This window comes from Octodon degus, unplaced genomic scaffold (genome assembly GCF_000260255.1).
Source record: "Octodon degus isolate 3935 unplaced genomic scaffold, OctDeg1.0 scaffold00075, whole genome shotgun sequence".
NCBI classification, from domain to species: Eukaryota; Metazoa; Chordata; class Mammalia; order Rodentia; family Octodontidae; genus Octodon; species Octodon degus.
In genome coordinates, this window is record NW_004524651.1 from 10324634 (window position 1) to 10350426 (window position 25793).

At 52.0% G+C, this 25793-nt stretch overlaps 1 protein-coding gene across 1 annotated transcript in view; it reads right to left on the minus strand.

The window, feature by feature from the left end:
* Positions 1-16855, minus strand: part of Lama1 (laminin subunit alpha 1) — a 139031-nt gene extending 122176 nt beyond the window's left edge. Inside the window, exon 1 of the mRNA XM_004635832.2 lies at positions 16780-16855. Within this exon, the coding sequence (XP_004635889.1) occupies positions 16780-16840 (61 nt within the window). The 5' untranslated portion in view covers positions 16841-16855. The remainder of the gene's footprint in view (positions 1-16779) is intronic.
* Between the last annotated feature and the right edge of the window lie 8938 nt (positions 16856-25793).

A 25793-nucleotide genomic window follows, 5' to 3' on the forward strand; every position in this document is an offset into this window, starting at 1 on the left:
CACACACACACACACACACACACACACAGACCAGGCTATAAGGTGATTTGGACCTGGTGGGTTCGGCTGGAGCGGCTATGGTCGGGGTGTAGCCAGCCACCTGGATGATGCCACTTGGAGCTCACAATCTAGACCTCTCTTGGGCTTTTCCAGCTCTGACACTCAGTCTGGGCAGTGCAGCCCACAGCACGGGCCACTGGGCTCCTGAGTGAGCTCACTGGTTTGGCCCGGGATTCCCACTCTGCCCCCGCATCTGGGAGACCTCTGGTAATGACGCTGAGAGACTGCAGCGCTTCCAAGGAAACCAACGGTCTGGCTGATCATTAAGGCTTTTAGAAAAGCTTTCCATACTCCACAGGGAGGACACAGCCCAGAGGAACAAACCAGGGAACCTCACTAAGACAACCTGCATTGCTCAGCGCCAGTAACCTGGAATCCCAGAGTCTGGACTTCTTTTATCCAGAGAAAATAGGATAAGTTTATCCAGAAAAAAATTCCTAGCAAAATAAATTCAAGAGCAGTAACTAAAAATGCAAAGATTCTGAAGAGAAGCTGAAGATCTAGATGAAGGAAGAGGTTGTTCCTGCTCATACAGGCAGGAACTCTTCTGGCGAGACAGAAATTCTTCCACCCAGCTGCAGGTGGTCTCCCGGCCAGCTTTCCTGTGCAAATGGATGAGCGCTGGGAGGCAGGCCTGGGTGACAACAGCAGGGTGAAGAGTACCCTAGAGGGTCAGTGAGACCAAGGGGCACGGCCCAGCTCAGGGCAGCACAGGGCCCCCAGGAGCGCTCTGTCTCTCCCTCTCGCTCTCCCACTGAAATTTAATATTAAAAAATTTCCTCCGATTGTCTAAGTCCTTCCCCACACTATCTTTTTATTATACACTGCAGGGACATGCAACTGATTTCTACACTTGAGCAATGAAAGAACCCAGCCTGGGCCACATTCACAGAGGACTGTCATGAGCTGTGCCTCTTTATAGCCCAGCTTTGGCGCACATCTTCCTTTGTCGTCTTCTTCTTCTACTTCTTTTTTTTTTTTGGCAGAACCGGGGATTGAACTCAGGTCCCTGTGCTTGCCAGACAAGTGTTTATTCTACTGAGCTATCTCCCTGGCCCCTCCTTCATCTTCTTTAAAACACTTTATTCTGGGCCGTGGATGTAGCTCGGGGGCACAGCTTCTGCCAGGCGAGCACAAGTCCTGAATCCAATTCCCAGAACCAAAAGCCTCCCAAAACACCACTTCCTTCTAAAATAAACAAGTGAAAAGCAAATGGCCTGTCTGGACCACACTCCTCAGAAGTCCACACTGGTCCCCTTTTAAGTGCTCCCCTCCCCCGCCACACCTCTCCTCCGCACTCTCCTGGGCTGGGGCCGCGCAGAAGGAAGCCTGGTAATGACACAGGGGAAAGTAACTCCGAACCTGAAAGGTACCTGGGACGAGTTCATGTTCCCTAAAAACAAAGAATGTATTTTAGGAAAAACAGAGGTTAAAAGCAGTATGTATTTACTGAGGGAAAGAAAGCTTCTGTCCAAGAGGGGGACATTAGGGGACCTGACCTGGTTGCCAAGGACCCTGCCTTTTCTAGGGATTTTTATAAAGAAAAACCACGAGGTGAGGGGGGTCTAGAGTGGGAAACATGGGAACTGGCACGGTGGACATGAGGTGGGATAAAACTATGGTCCACCAAGAAGATTACAAGCACAACTGCTCAGGTAGAACTGACGACATCAGGATCAACTGGGGAAGCGAGTCCTGTAGCAAGGAGGGGGCTTTTCCAGGAAAGGGCTGGGTTAGTGGCTCTTCCTGGCTTTTTCAAGGTGACTGATACCTATTTAGAGTATCAGTCCCTGATGTCCATCTCTAGGGAGTGCATTTTGTAATCCTCTGTCCTGAGGTCTGGCCCACAGCAGGGAAAGTATCTGTCCCCCCACAGGGGCAAGGTATCTCCTCTTCCATACTGGCTCCCGGAGGGCCCAGCCCTGTCTGCCTGCCTGTATGATTTCTAGCTAACTCAGCTGCCTGCAACGTAAGTTTGCAGCTTGTTTCCTGCGGAGTGCCAGCTCTTCCCAGCTGCTGGCTCCAGGTTCCCGGGCAGCAGAATCTGACATCCAAGTTCTCTTAGGAACCAAACGTCCCACTGAGTTCTTTCACTTGATCAACCTGGCAGTGATTCAGGTTGAGGGTAGAAGCTGGGGTTTAACTCAAGGTGAAACTAGTTAAGCATAAGTGGTAACTAGGTCCATCTTTGAAGTTAACATGAACATACTTTAGTATAAAGACCCTAATGTAGTATGTGGTGGGAACACGACTTAGCTTAAACTACAGCCAGGAGTACACATGCATACAGCCAGTGCTAAAACCAGCCGGTCTTCCACTCCGGAGCAATGCCATCTTCCAGAGGCATCTGTCACCAGTCTCCATGGACGCCAGCACTTCACTAACTAGCATGGAGAACATCAGCCAAGGGGCATTTGTCAAGTAAGTGGGCTGTCGATGGCATAATGAGTAACAGTAAGGGGTTCTCAGTGGAGGAAGTCATGGTAGTCAAAGTATCTACAGCAGCTAAAATATTTTAGAGGACCGTCTGCGTACTATGGCAAAGAGTTTTACAAACTTCCTTTTCCAAAATCAACTACGTGAGTGTAGACGTTTTCAGATACAATCAGTTCAGGCCCCTGGACACCAAGTGAAGGCAGGCATCAAGTTAGGAGACTTGTGCATGAAACACGGTTAGAGCTTCGTGTAAGCCTGGTGGATGGCATGTCCTCACCTGGCCCTGCACGGGGTCCCAAGCAGGGCCAACCACAAGAGGCAGTGGACAAGGGAACACGTGCCCAAAATGCTGTCAACAAATGTCACTAGCTCCAGAAAGTGATCGCAGACAGCTCCCAGCTGAGCCAGGCTCCACTTCTGGTCTCAGCAGGTATAAGCGACAGATGCCTGGATCTTCTAAAATTATAACAAGGAAATCCTGAAAACTTGAGTCACAGAAGGGCTAGGTCAGCTCTCCAACCATTCTCCCAACTTTTTATTTTAAAGAGGTACTTAAGAAAAATGTTGGGGTCAGGGAGGTGGCTCAGTAGAATAAGCACTTACGCTGGCAAGCGCAAGGGTCTGAGTTCAATCCCCAGTTCCGCCAAAAAAAAAAAAAAAAGAAAAATGTTTAGCAAAGCAAACTCAAGACTAAGACACTATATATCTATGGATTCTTTTCAAGAGAAATCCAAGAACTAACTGAGAACATATTTCTTTCTTTTTTTTTTTTTTATTCTGAGGAGATATTTCTTACTCAGAGACCTGGAAGGCGATACTGCTCCACAGCAATTCTCTCCATCCCGGATGCTGTGAGGAGCTCAGCTGTCTTCTTCACAGAAACTAACAAGTGGATTCTAATGGACATGAAAAAGACCTCAAGCCGGCAAAGCAATTCAGAAAACGCGAACAGAGCTAAATGACTTACACCAACTAGTGCCAGTCATCATGCAGCCAAAGAAGCCAGACAGTGCGACTGTAGCCTAAGGCCACACATACGGATCAGCAGAATGAAGCAGCTCACAGATCTGCACATGACGGTCAACTGATTTTTGGCGAAGCTGCTAACGTGGGCTTGCCTCTGCAACAGAGACTGCTGGGACCGCCGGATACCCACGTACAAACACCGGACACACGACTCTTTACCGGGCACAGAAGTTAACTTAAAGTGCATCACAGTCCCCATGTACGAGCTAAACCATAAAACTTCTAGGAAAAGCACAGGAGAAAAGTCTCTGTAACCTTGGGTTTGGCAAACAATTCTTAGTTATGAGACCCCCCAAAAAGATCAACCAAAAAAACCCAATTGATACACTGGGCTTCATTTAAGAACAAAAACAGGGATACTTCAAAATAGGTCATTAAGGAATTTAAAAGACAAACTATAATGCCATCAGGGCCTGCCTGCCTGCACAAGATCCCAAGTTCAAGCCCCGCTACTGAAAAAAAAGACAAACTATAGATAGAAAATACTATCAAATTACATTTCTGATAAAAGGCCTGTATCTAGAAAATACAAAAAAACACAAGTTAATATGAACAATACAAAGAATGAAATTGAAAGTTGGCCAACATATTTGAATAGACATCTATCTGGTCAAAGAGAGATGAGTGGCTCATAAGCCGTGAAAAGAGGCCAATGTCATTAATCGTTAAGGAAATGCAAGTTAACATGATGAGAACCCAGGACACATGTAATAACATGCCTATTGCTATTAAAACAGGGCACAGGACCAGTGAGATAGCTCAGCAGTCCAAGTACCTGCCTGGCAAGCGCAAGGACCCAGATTTGATCCCTGTTACCACGTGCCATGCCAGCACCCCAAGCGCACCAACCGGCCACCAAGATCTGGCATGGGGCAGGCTGTAATCCCAGTGCTGGTGAGTCTGAAGCAGGAGGATCATTATGAGTCTGGGCAGCGTAGTGAGACCTTATATCAAATACATTAAAAAGAACAAGGCACAGTATTGATAAGGAGGCAGGGAAACTGGGACATTAGCCACACTGGTGGGAATGTAAAACAGAACAGCTAGCATAAGAGCTTCTCTCTAAAAAATTCAACATAAGCTTACCTCACGACCTGTATGCTACTTCTAAAAATTTCACTGAAGAAAAATAAAACTTATGCGAACACAAAGACATGGGCATCCATGTGTGTAACACACTAGAAACATGCAAAAGATCCTGCAACCAAAAAGTTCAACAAAAACCATGCACAATAGAATATCATTCAGGAACAGAATGGTACAAGCGGACACATGTGTCATACAACACGTATGAGCCCAGAAAAAAGAACATGAAGTGAAAGACAAGTGACACAGGCGACTGCATGTTACAGGACAGTGTGCACAGGGCAGCCCCTCAGGACAGACAGAAGATGGCCTCCGGGGCAAGGGACGACATTCCATAAAGTTTTAGAAATGTCCCGCACCAGCCCATGGAGATGACGGTGCACCCCTTGAAATGCACCCCACATTGCTGAACTACACCGTTAAATTGGCAGGAATTTATGGTACACACGTCACACTGCAGTCAATCTGTGAAAGCGTAAGAGTCTCCACACCAAGTGAGTACAGGGCACAAATGTGGCTGAAGCCGATGTCGCCAAGGAGGGCCACAGCATCGGGGGCTGGGGCCCCCCCAACTGCGAGTGCAGGCGCTGCCTGGTGCTGACCTGAGAGGGGCTATCGAACTGAAAGAACCTTGCTGGTGACTTACCTTGGACCTGTCTAGTACTAAAAGGATGTTAACAACATGCATCATGCAAGTCCACTGTTTGAAAACAAACTATGCGCTCATGATCGCTGGTGGTGAGACTGCAGCTACCATCCTAGGGCACATCCAACTTCTTTGGGTGATGCTACAGATCACCAGAAGAGCCTAAAAATAGCACCACACAAGGAGACAGGCTTAGATCAGCCAAAGACAGCAACCAAAGAGCTTATCTTCTGTCCCAGCTGATTCCTTCAAATATTATTTTAATATGGAATCCAAACTGATTTCATTTACAAAATCACAGCAAGCACAAATTTTCAGGGAAAGCCTGGCCATGTGAAATGAGGCCCATTTTTATTCAGTCCATTTATGAGAATTAAAACTAAACCAATGAAGTTAGAAACCACTAAGGACGGGGGAGGGGGACGCCATGCTCTTGCATCTGAAGAGAATAGACCACTCTTTCATCCAGTTTAAAGTGGTTTTTATCAACACGAACCCATCTGTGACATAAATTCTGCCCGCCCGCCTTTGTTCTGCTCCGCGGAAAGGGAGGACACCTTGCCCTGAGTGCCTGAGGGCCACAGCTGTTTCCACACTTAAGCACACTCTTCCAAAGCCAAGCTGAGAGTTCTCCTAGAAACTTCTGCTTTATAAGAAAACAGGACAACACAGCAAAAACCAACAAACAGCTGACAAATGCCCAGTGCCAGGCCCCACCCCACAGTCCCTAAAGCCACCCCCATAAGCTAAAGGCTAGGTCTACGCCCTGGGAACAGCACACTTGATCAGAATCCTTGTGCTACGGACACAACAGGGAAGGGCTAGCGAGGCTCCTGTGCTGGGGTGACAGGAGAAAGGAAGGGCTCAGATGGCAGCCCGAGGCCCATTCTAGTGACAGGGGGCCATGGCCCTGAATGCCGCCGGTGCACCGCGTCCTGGGGTGCCCTCACCTGCGTGAGCATCTCTGGGTAACTTCTCTGTTGACAGCAGAGCCAGACACTTGCTGTGAGGGTCACTGAAGCGGGGGACAACGAGGTGCTGGAGCTGGCAGGTCACCAAGTCTGCCCAGAAGGCGAATAAGCAAATGCTACCGAACCTGGCCAAGGCCTGCCACCCTTGGGGCTGGGGCGGTGCATCCCATCAAGTGCAGGAATAAGGACAGGTTAAGGATGCCCTCATCCCGACACCTTCAGCAGGACAGGGCACGCTGTCTGACAGACTGCTGCGCGTGTGTCTGGAAGTCTCAAGTTGTTAGTTTTTCTATCCAGTACTTTCTGTGGGAACAACCTGACCAGCAATCTACTACAGAATTTGAGACCCATTAAAACAAAGCTGAATGAGAAAATATCCTATGACCCTACTTTACCTCAGTCATGGTGCTGTACTGGGGCCGAAGACCTCACAACAGAAGCCGCTCCCAGATCTGACTGATGTGCACAGACTCTCTTGCGCTTGGGGTGTGAGAGCCGCTTGTCCCCAAGGCACCACGGCACATTCTAGAAAAGCTGCGAGCACGTGGGGACTCTACTACAAGCCAGAGGTGCCAGGATGTCAGTGACTCCACAGAAATAAACTTTCACTGAGTATAATCTGGATTAAGTTAAGGACAAATGGAATAGTCATCATTAGGAAGTATTAATTCATTTACAGAACAGTTTTTTCTTTGCACTGAATTTGTCAACGGACAAAATGCAGACTGACAATTACCCGGCCCGCAACGCCACCTGCCTAGTGGACACTGGGCTCCTCTGTGTACACTTGGGCCCACCAGAGTGCGGAGTTCCTGGCCCTACCTCAGCTGCTGGGTGGCGCCTGATGCATATTCTGGCTTACATTGTGAGCTGAAGCCTTGGTCCTGACAGCGGGCCACCCTCTGGTCTTTTGGGTTGTCCTTTGTTCCCTGCCTCGAAGTCCTGTCTGTGTAACCAGGTGAGGTCCCCTGGGCCTCCCGCGCCAGCCCCAGCCCCCTCCCAGGTGCTTCCCCATCAGTGCCTCCGTCATCCCAAATGTGTGTCTGTCTGGATCACTACACCATGCCCACAGGCTCCTCTCTGCCCTGCGCCCCGCCTGGGCCAGCACACTCCTCCATGCAATGAATCTGCACAATCAGCTTGCACAGGGCTAGGTCCTGGAATCTTGGGGCGAACTGTCTACGCCCAAGTTAGAAGTCATGGCCCAGTGACTGCTGTGAAGAATGACAGGTGAAGTAGAGCGCTTCCAGCGTGCCGGGATCAGAGTTCCAGAAGGGCTGAGACATTTTAACAATGGGGAAGGCTGGAGCCCGGGCAGGTCCCAGTGGACCCTGCATGTCCCACTTGGCAGATGAGCAACCAGAGACCAGGAGGATGACAACATCGTGGCCATCCACACTCTCGTGGGGAGCTTAGGACACCAACAGCTTCCTGTGGGTGGGCCCAGCACCCACCACACCCACAGCCGGGGCTCAGGTGCTCGATCAAGCACCCCAGTGGTTCACAGGTCCCAGCCCACCCTGGCAGAGGCGCCCAGCTCCAGATGCCACTGTCGGCGCGACGCCTCCCCAAGTACCCTTCCAGGAGGGACGGTACAGCTTGTGTGTGCAGCGTTTCACAGCTTTTGGCTGTGAGGTGGGCACAGCTTTTCTGGCTGGGCAGCCTTAAAGGGAAGCTAACACCAAATACCAGAGAGACCATCTGAGAACAAGAGGTGAGACGGTAGGACACTGGCTTAGGGAGCCAGACCAGGGCTCACCCAGCTCAACTGGGCATGGGTGACACCAACCAACAGGCTGGCTCCGGAAAGTGGTGGTGCAGGTGACGCCAGAGAAGAGGCTCTGGTGGCTTCTGTGGCCTATTTGCAGACCTCGGCAAAAAAAAAAGGACACAACACAGAGTGACATCCAGCTGTGGGAGGCATTAACAGTCCCGGGAGGAACGAAGAATTCAGCCACTGATCAAGTTACCCGTCCAGCAAGCCCAGATCCTACCCTAAAATGTAGGCCTCTGAGAGGGGAGTCGGGGAGCAGCCCCACCAGCTGCGCAAGCCCAAAGCTGCTCGTTTAAACACAAGTGTGAATGGAGCACCAACTCAGTGCCAAATGACATGCCTGACACCACCCAGGGAGCCAGAGGACGAGGCTGTCCCTGAGCACTTCCCTGCCCCTGCTGTGCGGCAGGGGTCCCATACAGCTGTGTGGTGACATTACCCTCACCTCGCAGCATGCGGCAGATGTGATACAAAAGGGCCTGGTTTCACAACTCTCTAGCTGGGGTACATCAAGCTCTGCACTGGGCTGCGGCAGGCGAGATGGGGTGAATGCCCCAGCCTGTACCCCAGGAGCAAGAGGGGGGAATGGCAAGTCCTGAGAGCTCCTGAGAGCTAACACCACGGCCTCTGCCTCGCAGAGCACCTCTCCGTCCTCTCCCTGTTCTAGTCTGCTTGTTCCACTGTGAACATACGCATGAATGCAAGTAAACAAAAACACAGACGCTAACTTCTGCCACTAGGACTTTGCCCCCTCGACTCCTATCTTGAGCATCTCTTGCTTGGGGAAATTGCTGTTGGTGCATGCACTTTCCAGTTCCTTGGATGGCCCAGAACGTCAGGAGAGGGCCAGCACCTCTGGAAACCAGCCGAGGGCAGAGTCCGCCGTGTGTACCCCTCCACCCCGACTGGGGACCCGTGCGGCGCAGGTGCCATTCTCCCTTCTGTGTGTGGACACATGTCTGATTAAAGGAGCAAGCAGACATGAGGAATGAAAGGAAAGAGCGCAAGCCAAGAGTTCAAGACCAGCCTGGGAAGCCCAGTGAGACCCTGTCACAAGTTGTTCACGCCCTTGGAGAGACAGCAGCAGCAGCAGGTGCCTCCAACAGCGTGTCACATGTGAAGGAACAACTCCAGTTCTCCCTACTCCAAACTTAAGAGTGACCAAGGTGTGCACAGGGCCAGGGCAAAGCTGTGAGGGCACAAGGAAACAGGAGGGAAACAAGACTAACCAAATTCAGAGCACGAAAAGGGAAGGTACAAGGGGGGGGGGAAGGTACAAGGACACACTAGGGCTGCTGCCGTGGAAAAGGTGCCAGCTCACTGCAGGACATGGCAGCAGGGACAGAAAGTAAGCCCATGGCAGGGAAATTAAACTGCAAACCCCAAAGAGTGGGCTTCAAGAGCACCCCGAGTCTTCCGGGTAACCCAAGAAAGTAAGATTTCGAAACACACAATCTGGATCCTGCTGGACCCACAGAACTGCAATCTCCCCAGGTGTCAGGCAATCTAGGAGGACCTGCCACCCTCAGAGGCTGGGGTGTCGGCCTGGATTTGCCACCTAGGATTTATTCTGCCATAGTAACCCAGTCTTCCAGAGACTAAGATGATCCCAAGCCCCTACCCATTTTGGCGCAAGAGGTACTACTGGCCCCGAAGCCTGCGCTTCTGCTTCCTTTAATGCTTTATTTAGCATCTGATCGGATCCCATACGTGAGAGCGCGGAGTGAGACCCTCTCTTACCCCAGACTGCAGGACAAACATTACAGGTCCCCAGATGTGAGTCACTGAGCTCAACTCCTGGACTTCAAAGCCCATGGAAACCCAACAGTTTGGAGAGCACTTTGGGACAGGATGGCAATGTCACCCACTGGCCAGCATCAAGGCCCTCAGTGCCACTGCCAGTCGTTGCAGTGGCCACACCAGGACCTCTGAGAGCCACACCTACAAGATGCCCTGACAGAGGGCTGCTTCATCCAAGTAGAGAAGCTGGACGCCAGGGATTAGAGCTCCCAGAGCCATGGCTGGCACTCTGGTCATGCGGTGTCTCCCCTGGAGGTCTGTTCTTGCTCTTCTCCCCTTCTTAAGCATGGTCAGCCTGAAAATCATTTCATAAGTTGTGTGCTTTGTGACATCATATCCCCTATCTCCACAGCAGGTGACGGTGGGCATTTCCACCCTTCCTCCACCACTGATTCAAGTCCCAGAGCCACGACCTCACGTCCTGATGTTATCTGTGTCTTCAGAAATGCTGGCTGCTGGGCTTGGGGATCCACAATCATAATCCCAACGACTGGAAGGCTGAGGCAGGAGGCCTACAATTCGGGGTGACTAAGCCTGGGTGACTAAGCCTGTCTCAAATAAACAAGTTTTTTAAAGAGCTGGGGACGCAGCTCCACAGTAGAGGCTCACCAAGCGTGTGCTACGCCCTGGGCTGCTGCCGCCTCAAAATGCCGGGAACTGAAGAATGGATCTTAAGTGTGCCTTCATTTTAATCCTAGCTGATGGCATCCTGGGCAAGCCACACAAAAGAGCCAGGGAAACTCTGGCTGCTGGGATCCCCAACTCATCACAAAATGCAGCACAGAACTCAACAACAAGAAGGGAGAAGCTGGGAGTGGTAGGGCACACCTGTAATCCCTGCACCAGGGAGACTGAGACAGGAGGATTGTTGCAGGTTGGAGGCCAGACTGGGCTACAAAGGAAGTTCAAGTCCAGCCCGAACTGCACAGCAAGACCCTGTCTCAAAAAGGCAAAGAAAAAGAAGGGAGACTGTTAGCACAGCCACACAAGCAAGGCAGTCCTGCAGCAGCAAGCTGCGGACTGGGCACGACAGGTCAGGGAGGATTTCAGGGGAAAGGGGGTGCTCTGCGACGAGAAAGCCACACCAGGGCACACAGAGCCCAGCAGGCTGGGAGGGGACCTCAGCAAGGGAATGGGAATATTGTATGGATTAGGGGTGGACAACGGCCAGCATCTCAAGGTGGCAGCCTGCGTCACCTTTCATGACACTGCTGTGCCACATGGTGAGCTGGCATTCCCACCAAGGCTGAATCCAGAACAATGACAAGTGCCGTGGTAGGCGGGTGGGGCTGGGACGAGGGTATCTCAGCAAGACCGGTATCCCAGCATAGGACCAGGTGGAGGGAGAGCCTGGCCAGCTCAGAAACCTGCTAAGAGCTGGCTATGGGGCTGCGACAGTTGGTGGCAGAGGTGATGGAAATGAAAACAAAAAGTCAGAATCTTTTTTTTTTTAAGAAAGAAATAAAAAGTCAAAGGGGGAAGACTGGGCATGGTGGTGCACACCTAAAATCCTAGCGCTTGGGAGGCTGAAAACAGGAGGAATCCTACAAGTCCAATCTGTGTAGTGAGACCCTGTAGACTCTCTACTAACTACATAAAAAAAAAAGAGGGGAGTTGGATCACACACACACACACACACACACACACACACACACACACAGAAAGGAAGCCAGAGCCAGTTAAGAAACACACATATCCCCGGACAGAAGCTGGGGCGGAGGTGCCCTCAGAACAAAGCTTTATCCTGGGCTTGGGAGAACAAGGCAAGCACACTGCCGCGGTGAAACCTGGAAGACCCGGCAGCCCGTGGCAGCCAGCACAGCATGTGACGTGCAATCTCTATTCTACTTTAACTAAAACGACCCGCTAAATTGAAGCATCTTCTTTAACGTCATCATTCTAGGGAACTGCCTGAGAGGCTGGTGGGAAATCATTCAGCAACTGGAAGAAAACAGAAACACTTTCAGGGGCGAGAAAAGACTGCGCTTTCTGTAAACGCCAGGGCACCCGAGCCCGGAGGCGCCCGGCAGCAGCAGTGTCTGAGTCCCACGGCCTGCTGGGCGCGCAGAGCGGACTTCTCCCGCGAAGAGACGCGGACTCCAGGGGTCAGCTTCAAACCCTGCGCGCGCTAGCAGACACCTCCAGAAGTCCGGGCGGTGTCTCTCCACCACCGCCTCGGAATCCACCTTGGGGACCCGTGCTGCACTGGACAGGAACGCTCCCCAATGGGCCAGACCGCCTACACAACAGTCCGCCAACCCCCACCCCCGCCACTCCCAGGCTGGGGGCAAGTTAGCCCGCAGGAAAAGGGCTCCTGGCCAGCCCGGACAAAACAAAGGCCAGGCAGAAGCATTCTGGGCTCCCCGAGATCACGTGGCTTCTGCGGGCACCGACTGCCACCCTCAGGATATCCACAGGACAATGCAGTGAACCCGGCGGCCGCGGGTTTTTGCTGAAACAGTGCCCTGGCGGGCGTGTTCCAACTGGACCAAAGTTCGCGCCCTCCACCGAACCTCCGCCGGCAGCTCTCGCAGCCTCGCACGTTCCACTTCCTCCACCGCCCTGGTGCCTCAGAAGGCAAACACGCGGAGGGATCACCCCCCGCCACGGCACTGCGCGCCACGCACCTTTCCTGAGAGCCCACAGCCAGCCTCTCACCTCGAAACCTTTCCGAGTGGAACACCTTGAGTTAAGTTTAAGCCCCACATTTCTCTCTCCTCGCTTCCAGTTTTACCCAAAGCACGGGCTTTCCTCAGTAGGTTTTTTCTTTGTTTACAAATTCAGTCGTCTGGGTCAGCTCCAGTTGTGAACCATATTTGCAAATTTATTAACACACTATCTTTAATTTTGAACACATTCTCAACTTTGATTTCTCTGTATCATACACTTCATATTTTTTCTGCTACTGTAAATTATATATGTGGATTAAACCCAGAGACTTTATACTGAGCTACTCCACCACCTCTTAAATTAATTAATTTCTTTATTTAATTTTGAGGCAGGGTCTCTAGAAGTCACCAAATTGCCCAGCCAAGCTCTTTTGTCCTCCAGCCTCCCTGGAGTCTAGCGCCACACCTGACTTCTAAATTATGTTTTTAAAAATTCTTTTTTTTTTTTTTTTTTTTGGTGGAACCGGGGATTGAACTCAGATCCTTGCATTTGCCAGTCAAGCGCCTATCCTACTGAGCCATCTCCCCGGCCCCTATGTTTTTAAAAATTCTCTATGGGCTAAAACCAGCTTATTAATGCTACAGTAAAGAATATTTTTAGAAGTGCTGTGACTCCATAAAATCAACTGATGACTCCGTTTTAAAGTCAGATGTATCTAGGAAACAGCTCTGTCATTCTGTCCATGGTGAAAAGGATACGCTGGTGGGTGAAAAGCATCCAGCACGGACAGTCATACCTGCACGGCGTCTACCAAAGACATCAGAGAGGGGCAGGGAAAGACGGGAGCACTATCACTTCACTTTCATAAATAGTTTGTAGAGGTTTTGTTGTTATTGTTCTTGCTGGGGTGTTTTATTCTTTTGAGACAGGGTCTCACTCTGCAGTTCAGGCTGGCCTTGAGCTCACTCTGTAGCCCAAGCTGGTCTGTTAATCCTCCTGCCCCGGCCTTCCAAGTGCTGGGGTTCCAAAAGTGCACCACCACCTGTGGCAAACAGTTTGCTCCTTAAAGCTCCCTGAGGCAACAGCTACGCAAGGTCCACAAGGAACTGAACACTTGAGTCAAACAGACCTTCTGCCTGCCTTCGAGGACCGATACAAGCCAATCACAGGACGGCACTGCGTGGGAAGTGCCTCACCAGACTCAGTCTACGAGGACCAGGGAGGCTCTCTGGAGTTAGGACCCCGGGGGACTGGCCCAGCACCTAACAGCCCCAGGGCTTGGACCCAGCTCAGCCTTCAGCTAAGAACAGATGTAAGACACAGTGACATTAGTGTGCTTGAGGTCATGACCACAGCCAGGGGCAGGGCCAGCTGCACTACCCCAGTTTACCCCCAAGTGTGACAGGCAATACACAATGCTGTCAGTCACGCTGGGGTGCAGCCTGCAAAGTGAGAGACTTGGAGCCCAGCAAAGGGACATCAAGTAAAAAAGGTGCATGCAGCAGGCAGGAGGGCTGCCACCCACTGAGACACAAAGGAAGCAGAGTCATCCCACAGGAAGTGGTGAGAAAGGGCCAGAAGAGAAGGGTGGAGCCAGTTATTCAGGAGGCCTTCTTTAGAGAAATCCCGGAGGCAGCCACAAGAGAATGGAGAATAGGTCCGAGGAGGAAGAAAAGAGGCTGATGTGCCCACAGGAAACTCAGCCACCAGCACAGTGGACCTAAGGGACAGATCTGGGCACTGGAGCCCAAAACTAGTTCCAAGCCCAGACACGAGTTCCGAAAGGATTATGCAACCCAGGAACACAGTCTGGAATACAGCTCCCCCACGTGGCTCTGTCTAAAATACTAATGATGTCCACGGACAGTGTGGGCCCACTTTTCCCATTTTACAGATGGAGAAACTAACTTGCCTCATCTGCCACAGCCAACAATGCCAGAGAAGTAAACACCAGAAGACTAATAATGTAGCTTCTGTTGATGCCCTAAAGAAATCAACTGACCATGACAAAGGAATATCCAGAGGGCTTTATGAATAAATTATAAAATAGGAGGATGTTTCAAGGATGATTACTTGGAAATAGGGGTCACATCCTTATCTTATGACACTTGTTGATAAAACTGCAACTCAGTGGGAACAAGGCATCAGAGAAGTATGTGTGTGGACGTTCGGCCTGGTTGCCACTGAATTCTGCATCACACAGGTTAACCACAGATGGAGGCTTCGTATGCAACACCTGGAGAGGGGCGAGGAAAAAGCAGGAGATACACAGGAGCTGGGCGGAGCTCATTACAGGCGACCTGCCTTCCCACCGTGCCAGTCAGCAGCTGCTATTGTCCCTTCCTTGGAGAATCCAGAAATCCATGCTTCACACAACGCATGGATCTACTTGCAAAATTCCAACACGTCTCTTATGAGACTACAGTAAACAGGCTTGAATTTTTTGTACTTAGAAAAAAAAAACACGAATGTTTGAGACAAAGAGCTGATAATGAGCCAAGCTGTGAAGAGGCTGTAGTTCTGTCATTGCCGGCTATGAATCCAGGACATCATTTTCAGAAAGGCAACATTTGCTATCCATTACTTAGGAACTGCTCCCTGCAAGTAGGTTCCATCACACCCCTCAGGTCCTGTGCTGTCTGCTGCAAAGGAGCCGAGAAGCTGCAATAATGACAGGGAACTTCCAGGAAACTATTAGATAAAGACTGATTCAAAAATACAAACACCACGCCAAGGGCAAGAGGGTGGAGTCTCTACTACACCAGGTGGTAGGCTGAAGCGGGCAACTTGAGCACACACACAATGTAAGCTCTAAGAGAACAGCAAATACTTAAATTTAAATTTTATTACAGTAAAAAACACTGTCACTCAGCAGCAGCATTCACCATATTTTTTCGTCAACTTTTTAAGAAGACACTCAGGAAAGAGGACTTCCAGAACTGCTTGGGAATGTGGCCAGTACCGCGGGCTAAGAGGGAGCCAGAGGGAGGAGGATTCTGAAGGGGAATCGTGGCAGTGTGTTTTGCAAGGTCAACAAGTGTTTAAAACACGCACTGCAGCGTTCAATCACCACCCCATCCACCTCCACCAGACAGCCTGATGGGCAGATGATCTGCGGGCGGGATTACTGTGCGCCGTGCAAATCCCACCGCGCTGTGAATCCTTCATTCTACATACACGGGGGAGAAAATCTCTCCTGAAAACTCAAAGCCGCCTCAAGGACACGCACAAGGTAGGGTTGGGCTGCAGGAGTGGACCTCAAGGCCCCAGCCTGCCGGCTTCCGCAGCTTCCTGGGGCAGGAAGGCCCCCTGGGGCCTCACTTTCTCCAAACACCATTCATAGCCGCGCAGGCCAAGTGCGCAGCCCAGGCCCCTCCTGAGTCTAAGACTTTCGACTTCTTGGAACAATAAACTGAGGCCCGCGGCCCTTTCCCCACCCTGTGGGAAACCGGGGATCCTTCGCTGGCAGGAACCTGATAGAGGGGGCCCAGGCTCCAGAGTTCCAGGCCGGTTTCTTTCTTCCTGGGATAGCTATGTAAATTCCCCTCCCTGGCTATTGAGAGCGCTGGCCCTCTGGCCCCTGCAGGCCACAGCGAAGAGGACCACCCTTTCTGCATGCTGCACAAAGCCTCCAAGCCTCTTTCCCACAGGGCTTCCCCAATTCCGCCCATGACTTCTGACCAGGGCTTTGCAAAATGAAACTCTCAGTGGTGGGAAGATGCCCCACCGGCAGGTGTTGCCTAGCTTAAGGTTTTCCCCGCAAATATCTGACCACTCCTCTTCTTCTCCGGACGTGGACAGAAGCCCACTATAGCTGCGGGTTCCAGCCGCTCAGCAGACAGGGTCCCCTCCTCTAGGAGCACAAACGCCGTGGCGCGCTTCCTTCTCCCTGCGCCCGCGGTTTGCAACGCGCGGGGAAGCAGCGTCTCGGGGTCTCCGGGGCTGCACAGCCTGCGAGGTCTAGTAAGGCGCACGTGAGCCCGGGCCCCGCTGCCCGAGGGGCACGCCTGGCAACGCGGGCGCAGTCCCCGGCCACGCAGGAGCGAGTGGACCCCCGGAGACCGCCCTTTCCTGGCCGCGACGTCCGGACAATGAAGCAACTCCGGAGTACTCGGTCCCCATTCATTCCCTGCGCGGCCGGCACGAAGGTCAAAGTCCCCAGCCACCCTGCACCGCCCCTCACCGCTCTCGCGCCCCTTGATCGCCGGGACAAGGGTGCCCCCGGGGCACTGAGCTCGGGGTTCTAGCGCCCCGGGGTAACAGGATCGGGTCGCACGGAGCGCACGTGTCCGAGGTGCGCGGCTCCAGGGATCGCAGCCGCGGACGGCTTTGTCCCGCTCCCCGCGCCCGCCTGGGGGGCCCGCGCTCACCTCTCGGCTGCCCGCGCGCCGTCACGCAGAGCAGCGCCAGCAGAAGCAGCGCGCGAGCCATGTCGCCGGCTCCCAGCGCAGCGCGAGTCGGAGTCCCAACCAAGACCGGAGCAGCCCGAGCCTCCCCGACCCCGCCCCGCCGCCCCGACCCCGCCCCAACCCCGCCCCGCACGCGCGACTCGGGCTGCCGCGGAATCTGAGCTGCTGCTGCGACAGCGCGCGTCCGAGGCGTTCCGGGCTGGGCACCTACACTGCCCGGCCCGCGACCCCTGGCCCCTCCGCCCCTCGGCCCCGCTGGCCTGGTGACCCGCCTGGGCAGGGCCCTGCGCTGTGCTCGCGCCTTCTGCTGTAAGGCACTTTTCATTTTCGCGCTCACCGCGTTTGGGGCTCCCAGCCCACCCTGTTTCCCACTCCGCCGGTCAGTCTAGGCTGGGAGGGTGGCGAGGATGTCACATCTCTAGTCGTCTCACTGCTAGAGAATGAGAACCGTGGCTTCAAACGCTTTGGTCTCCCCCACCTTCGCCCTTTTTTTCAAATTATTTTTCAAATCGTGTTCATGATAAAAGCTTTTGAATTTCCTGATTTTTTCCTTGAAAAATATTCGCCCTTCGCACTCCTCATGTTTTCACAAGATTCATCCCAGCTAACAAGTTTCTCAGTATAGTAAAGCTTATCATTCCGCATGCACCTTTCGGCTTTTTTATTCGATAGGGAGATGATTTATATGAGCCGTGTGCATCTGTGTGACAACTCTACCAATGCCGGCTTTTCCAAGCATGCCTCCTTAAAGGATGAGTAAAATCTAATTATAATACTTAGTGATTATTTTTGACAGCGTGGAAATACCCAAAAAAACCGGGGGGGGGGTGGCCTGGTCCATTGGAACGAGTGCCAAGAGGCTGGGTGAGCTGGTGCCACCCTGCTAATTTTAAATTCAGGCGTTCTTCACTATTAAGATATTAAGGTACTATGTAATTGTTGAAGTGGTGAGGTAAGTTAGTTGTATGTGAGGAAGCCGTAATCATTTAGGTATTAAATACAGAACTGTGTTTCTGCACTGAAGTAACTGCGTTTGTGCCCACATTTATGTTAGCTACCTGCCCTTTAAAGTATCTTGAAGCGCATGTGTAGACTGTCTCCTGTGTCACCACAGGTCTGCAGGATATGCTCGTGGTAACCCCTGGGGGAGGTGAGTGAGTGACTTCAGGGGTAAAGTCCCAACATTAGAGACAGGCCAGGGCCCGCTGACTGTGGCTCAGCATCCAGAAGCACCCCTGGAAGTCGTGGGGGAGGATCATGGGGTGGAAAGTCTCTCTAGAACTGAGTTCCTAGAAATCTGGCCTGGGTGTCAGCTAGACTGCGTGTTTAAGCTACAGGCAGGGACCTCATCAAGGGCAGCTAGCGGGCAGCACTTTGGGGAGTGAGTAAAAAACATCAAAAGTTATGATGCAATTTGTCCGCTCAAAGTTAAGAAGACTTCCTTCCTGAAAGAAGAATTCCAGAAGCCCTTGGACAAAACGGAGCAGTAAAAATGTCAGAATGTTGCCCTCCAAAACTAAAAACAGAACTGTGCTAAGCTCAATTAAATAATGAAGTCACTACCCCCACAGGATGCCTTTAGAAAGAGAACAGTCCCTCTTACCCTGACTGCTCCAGACCTGTGTGGCATGCTCGGCTCTAAGCTGTTCTGAAACCCCTCACTCTCAATTCGTTTGGTGTCCATGTTATGCGCTCCTCTTGGCATTTGTCCAGATCAAAGACCTCCACGGCCCCCCCTGCCTATCCCCTCCTTCTAGTGTCTGGCTCCCTTGGTGGGGTGTCCCTTGCCGGACCTCGTGGGGCCCCTCTCTCAGTTCCTTTCAGGCCTTTGCATTGGACAGCACTCCTCCTCTTAGATCTCCTTCATAGCAGACACACGTGGGCGGCCTGGCCATACTCCACAAGCTCTCTGCACAGCCCCTCCGGGGCTCCGTGGTCCACAAACCTTGCGCAGGCCTTCCCAGCTCCCTCAACCGCACCTGCCACCCCCGGGGCCTGGCCAGTCCTTCCCTGGGACCTGGATTGAAGCAGGGGTAGCTGAGCCTTGCACCGTGGTCGTTTCCAAGCCTTCCCGACATTCATGTGCTGTGGAGTTTTCCTGCTCCTTCAACTACCTTGAGTTGGGTCTATGTCCTTTGATACTGAGTCCTAACGCATCTTTTTAAAACACATTAGCATGATTCCTTTTCCTTAACAGCCCATCTAACACTTCAACGTTAGGATGCATCTGTGCATCTGCTTTCTGATGTTTAATGACTGATTATGGGCTTTGAGTACTTTGCATTTACACATCTGAGTTTCCAGGGTATAAAGTAAATATATATGTAGATATGTCTATGTAAATATATATAATGGAAATGAATATATAAATTTAACAAACAATTCACACAAGATAAAGCAATGGTAGAATATGTGGGGCTCGTCCCATCCCCTTTCCTGGGTCTGCCTCTGGCTCTGGATCCCCTCCCGACTTCCTGTGACCCATCTTTTGTTTTGCTCTTTAGTTACAATATCAGGTCTCCCTTAGTAAGTGTAATCATTATGTACTATAGTGTACTAATATATAGTGTACTAATATATATATATATATTTAAACCCAGGTATCACACTGCCTGGACAAATAGCAACTTCCACGTTCATTCACCTGGTAATCTTTGGAAAATTATTTAACTTTATTGACCTCAGTTTCCTCTTCTAAAATGGGGACAGGGAGGACAAATATAAAACCTACATCAAAAAGTGGGAAGCAAATGATTCACTGGACTTGAAAGTTTCACCACAGGGCCAGGCAAGGCCTGGCTACCTCGATGCTCCTATTGTCATCCGTGGTTAGGAAGCCGGAACCTGCAGCTCCAGACTGGGGTGTGGGCAGACCTGACCGTGCAGTGTTACAGACAGCTGGATGCCGCAGACAGACCGTCACTCCTTTGCCTGCTCTCTTACCTAGGAGGAAGGCAGGAGAGCCAGAGGAGAGTGGAAGCTGGGAAAGGACATCTTCCCCATAGCCAAGGAGCCAAAGGAGGGACCCCAAAATCGTCCTCGGCTCTATCAGAAACTAAAAGGATTAATTTCTTTTCCTTTTTGGCAGGGAGTCAGTCTTTGGGAACCATGGTGAATGTGTTTTTCTTTTACAAAGGAAAAGAAAGCCAAATTGGAGAAGGCTAGAAGACGGCTATTAGTGGGGACACATAAACAGCATTTGTCCCCTGGTTGCCCCCAGACATCCCTGCCTGCTGGGTGTCTAGAACAATAAAATCCTGCAGCCCAAAAGCTAGGCAGGGACATCAAAGCCTGAAGTAGTAGCAGAGCATCAGAAATGTATAGCTGGACACCAGCTACATGAGAGGTCTAAAGTAGGTGCTGAGGAGCTCAGTTGTCATGGTAGCATTTCCATCTGCTGTCTGTCTGTCAGCTTGCAGCTGGGGCTTCCTCTGCTTCCTGTTAACATCTCCAGTTGTGCTCAGTGATGAAAATATATTAGAATATTCTATACTTTGGGTTGTCTGAGAGCAGCTTTTCTCCACATTTGGTCAAAAAGCCAATTTAGAATCAATTTTTTTTTTAAAAGTGCCCTTGATCTAGTGGCCAAGACAATATTCAAATGTTGGAAAGATGGCATTAGTGCCAGGAAATAGGATTTGTTGCCTGAACAGACAGCACTGTCCTGCCAAGAAGGGTTTCTACAGGACTCCAGAGGTATAGAGTCCTCAGAGGCAACGCGCAGGGCTGCGAAGTCAGAAGATGGAGGGTCCAATCACGCCCCTCTTTGACTTTTACACAGCTTAGGTGCCTTCTTTGACGCTTTCTGTCAAACATGAAAAACAACAGATCCTTCTAGAAGTACTAGCTGCAGTGCTCTAACGCCGGTGATAATAGTGATTGCATATTGAGTCTTCAAATAGCACTTTGTACCTGTGTCTCAATAATCTGATTAAGTCTGTAACCCCACCAGCCCTAGCTTAGTATGGCTGGAAGTCACGGTGACATCTCAGCGTCCCTCCTGCTCTAAGGCATGACAAGGACCATTAGAATTGCCTGGGTGCTGCTCACCCTCCTCAGAACAAGCCTGTCCAAAACTGAGGCGCACCTCCCCTGCCCTGGCACCTGCAGTCCCCTCCCCCTTGGAGTCCCTAGAACCCTTCCAAGCACCTCCCGGGGTACCCTTCTAGTTCCTCCAGGATGGGCGGGGACCACCTGCTCCTCTGTGCCACCCACATGGTCTGTCATGCCATCTCTGCCGCAGCCCTCTGGCGGATTTGGTTAACATACTCGGCCCCTTATCCAGAGAACGCTTCTCCTCCTCGTGCATCTGGGCTCAGCTCTGCCTATCATGGCTGGAACCGGATGAGGCCTCCTGACCGGGACCGTGTGCTGCGGCCTGCAGGTGTGTGTCTGCTGTCCTTGGCTATGCCAAGCATGAAAAGTAAATGATCTCCATGTCCTCTCAAAGTCCTGAGGTGACAGAAAGTAATGCAACCTACAAAGTACAAACAAACAGTTCCGCGTTACAATGACAAAAGCTGACTCTGGCCTCTTCTACAAAGGCCAGTCATCTGGAAAGATAACACCCTGACAGGGAACACTGGGTCCACCACATCCACAGGAGCCTGGAGGACAGAGCTTGGAAAATACCCAGGCACAGATGTGAGGCTCAGAATCCCCAGCCAAGGTCACCTGCCACAAACAGGCTCCCGGAGCAGACAAGCGCAGTGGGAGCTGCCTGACCTTCAGAGGCTCCCTGCATCTTTGTCCCATGAGTGCAGGGCTTAAGGCCTGGGAAGTAGCAACTGCCAACTTGTGGATATTGGGAGCCAAGGCAGGGACCCCCCCTTCTTGCTGATAAGAGGAACTGGGAGCAAGAGAGAAGGAAGTGGTGTCTCCCACCACAGGGCATCTCCCCAGAGAGAACAGCCTGCTAAGTGGAGGAGGTGGATGCTGGACAAAGCCAGAAGAGCATGCATCCTGGGAGGTGGCCAGGAGAAGCTTCGTGAACAACTGAGACTCCTGGTCCTGGAGGATAAGCACAGTCAGCCCCGCCGTGTGTACATCTCAGTTCAGACCCAAGCTCCGTGGGTGGGGAGCACTGCCTCCCTGAGGAGACGGCCATCTAGCCAGGCCACCAAGGACTTCACCTGTACTGAACAAGTGCACACTGTCTTCTGATCTGAGCCCCCCAACTGCGGCACGACAACAGGGTGCACGGCATTTACAATGCACTTGGTAGTATAAGGAGCCTGGAGTGCTTGGAAGTGCATGGGAGGATGTATGTAAGCTATAGGCAAATGCCACACCAGCTTATGTGACGGACCGGAGCCTCTCAGGTCTTGGAACCAGTCGCTCATGGGTACTGAGGAACCACTATGATTTGGAAAGGCAGAACACAATGTAAAAGACTGAGGTAAATAGCCGAGGTGGGGACACAGAGCTCCACCGGAAGTTAGGGTGGAGGCAGCCACAGGCAGTTGTCTGGGACACGAGCTCAGCTGGTGTTCTCTGTCAGCCCTGTCCTGAAAGTCATGGAGTTTCTCCCCGTCCCTGTGGCCTGGGCTTGGGGCAGACCAGGTACCTTGGGGAGCAACTGGAAGGAACAGTGGGTGGAACTCAGAGGCGGGGCGTACTGTATTGCTTCCTGTGGGTTGAGTTTTGGTAGATGAGAATGCCAAGGTGGGGAGTTCACCCGGGAAACCCCATTCACCCGTAGCATGCACTACCCCAAGACCTTGGCAGCCATGGAGCAGTGCCACACCTGGGGGTGTCTGGAAGCATCTCCCGGGCTTGGGGGCTTCCCCAGTGCCCAGCAAGCCCCCCCCCCCCATGTAGCACCAGGCTTCCTTCCTGTGCTTCCTCCCCTCCCTGCCTTCCTTGTTGCCACGTATTTGCAGTTCTCAGGCAAAGCACTCTCATTTTAATTGTCACCCCAGGATCACCTTATGGTGACCCTGGACTAAAAGCATGTGGGAGTGGGGGTTGGGGACCAGGCTTGGAGACCCAGGTGATGCTCCCGCTGTGTAGACTGAAGAACACCAGGGTGAGGAGCTTGGATTCAAAGCGGAAGCACTGTGAAATTGTGAATTCTTAAGCGGAGACACAAGAAAAAAAAACCCTTCTCCCCCCATAGGAAAAAAATCTACCAGCAGTGAGCAGCAAAGCATCAAAGGCGGGAGATTTTTCTAATAACGTGGGTCAAGAAGAGGAAGGAACGCTTAAGATGACAGGAGCCGTGGGAAGGGAGGAGGAAAATAAAGAGATCGTGAGAGAAGAGACTCACCCTGGTCACCAAATTGGATACAGATGAGAGAGGAAAGTGCGGGTTTAATTATTTCTTCCTGAGAATGAAAACACTGAGATAGGAAGGTACACGGGGCGGAGAGGACATTGAGAGTGGCTTGATTGTTGTGGTTTGATGATACCAGAGCCAGCTGGCCATGGAGGGGCAGCCGCAGGAAATTCAGGACAGATGGCGACTGGGGACCCAGCTTAGCAGCACACAGGCTTCTCTGCGTGGTCCTGAAGAACCTGCTGCTCACAGTGAGGCCAGGGGCTCCAGGCAGCTGGGGCAAGGCCAGGGTTCCTCGGCAGGCAGGGATGTCTGCGCTACGGCGCCCACAATGGAGCCAGGGCAGGGAGAGCTGGCATGGGCCGTCCACAGGAGGTGGAGGACAGAGGTGGAAATGTGACCAGAAAGATAGTGGGCACACGAGGCATGCTGTGCAGGGCGCTGTGCCAGCTGCTCAGTCCTCGTGCATGCGCCCCTACAACCCCATCACCCCTTCCAGTCTCTCCTCTCGATGCCAACAAATCCCAGTCCGATGTCTCCATGAGCTTCGGAAGTGAAAATCCACATTCAGACCACAGCAGCCCTTGTCAGTTTCTGCAGCATCACGAAGCCCCCAGACTTAAGGGCTCGGGACAACAGTGGTTTACTTTTGCCCAAATGGGCTGTGGGTGGGCAGTGCGACAGGCTTGGCCCTTCCTGGGGCCTTCACTGCCTTGCAGGTCAACTCCAGGCTGAGGATCTGGTGACAGTGGGGCCACAGCTGGAATCCAGGAACCTGAAATACGGGGCCCACCCCAGGCAGAAAGAGAGAAGAGGCTGAGAAGAAGCAGCGTCCTAAATGGCAGGAATGCAGAGCAAATACGTTTCGTGGGGTAGGAAGCTCGTAACAATGACACCAATCAGTGGAGCTACAGCTGTGAGGGCTAGCCACCGGCCAGCTGTGAGCCAAGGGCTGTCATGCCTTCTCACTGACTGTACAGCAACTCACCGAGACAGGTATGCTTACTAGCATGAGCTACCAACCAGGAAGCAGGCGTGGAAATCCCTGAATAGCTGGATTACGGTGAAACCAGGCCGAGGGGAATTGGATGTGGAATTTAGAACAAAGGCTTGTTGTCATGTTTTCATTAATAGAAAGAAAAATAATCTACAGGTAAAGAGGGCAGGAATGAGGAGACGCAAAGTAAGAAAGGCATGCAGAGCAAGTCCGGCCAGGCCAGGGGACAGAAGCCCCGACGCCCCCTTGAACACTGCAGGCCAGTGCTGCGATCACCATTGTCGCGCAGGAATCTGGACTGTCCTGATCCTGGGGCAGAAAAGGAAGGAAGTCCCTCTCTGGGCCCTCAAGTGGCCATTTATACTGCGTCCAGTTACCTGGGCATTCTTAAGACAGCCCCGAGCGGAGCGAACACCTTGTGCGTGTGGGTGGAGGAGAACTGGAGACACCGCGGGGACCTCAGACACTCCCGCGGCCAGCGCTACGCTGGTAGGCAGAAAGAGGCAGGCATCCAGGTCCAGGGCGCCCAGCGAGGCTTTGGGGGAGAGGACAGAAGGGAGCAGGGACGGGCAAGATCAGGCACCCTCAGCAATCAGGACCCCCTGAAACATCTGGCGCCCACCGAGAGGGCGGTAAAGAGTTTCGGAGCAAGGTGTGGCGGGGGTGCTCCGTAAACCCAACACCCTGGGAGGCGGAGGCGGGAGGCCTGCGAGGCCCAGCCCAGCCTTGGCGTCTTAGAGAACTAACAAGACCCTAATTGGAAATTTTTAAAAAGGGGAGGGGGAGGGCTGGGGATGTAGCTCAGTGTGAACTTCCTGGGTAAAGGGCCCAGTACTGAAAAAAAAAAAAAAAAAAAAAAAGCTGCGAACAGGAATGCTAATTATTAACGCGGTGTGAGGCTCCTCTGGTCCGCATCTGGGAGACTGTGCAGGCCTCCGGGCCTTCTGTCTGATCCTTGTAATCTCCGTCCTGTGCTCAGCAGCTCAAGGTATAGGATAAGCACTTCTCACCGGGCAGGAAGGCCATCGGGAGTGAGTCACCGCGCCTCCTGGCTCGGCCCAGCCGAGGAGGTCACCGCAGCAGCAGACTCTCCGCCATTCGCAGGCCCAGCTCCGCTCTGCGCTGCAATTTTGTGGTGGGTCTGGCTCGTGCTTCCTGCAACGGAGGCTGAGAGGAAAGTGCTGAGGGCTACATAGTTTTCATTTCTACCAAAAGGAAGCTTGTACATACAGAGACCAGCGCCAAAGTACAAATAAATGCAAAAGCGAACGTATCCTCTATAAATTATCAACTCAGTGGACTGTAGTTTCATTACAGGTCCCAAGAACCGGTGTTATTTCCTCACATTCTCATTTTTTCAGCTTCTTCGCTATCCAGGGCAGGACATTATGTGTTTATTAACTTTGGGAGGGCTTCCTCAACGAAAGAGGCTGAGATAACGAAGATGGGCTTGTTTGTCTTTTGATTACCCACATTCCTAAGGTGTTTGGGGCTGTAGGACTCTGGAGAATGCACCGATTACTGCTGTATTAGATTATCTGTCTTAAATGGCAGATGTTTGGAGTGAGCCAAAACCAGATCTCAATTCACTTACGCCCAGATTCTTCAGTAAGCATCAAAAATGCATGTGGAAGGGCCGGCCACAAATAGCTCAGCAGATGGAAGCGCCTGCAAGCAGGCACAGAGGCAGGGGATCTAGCC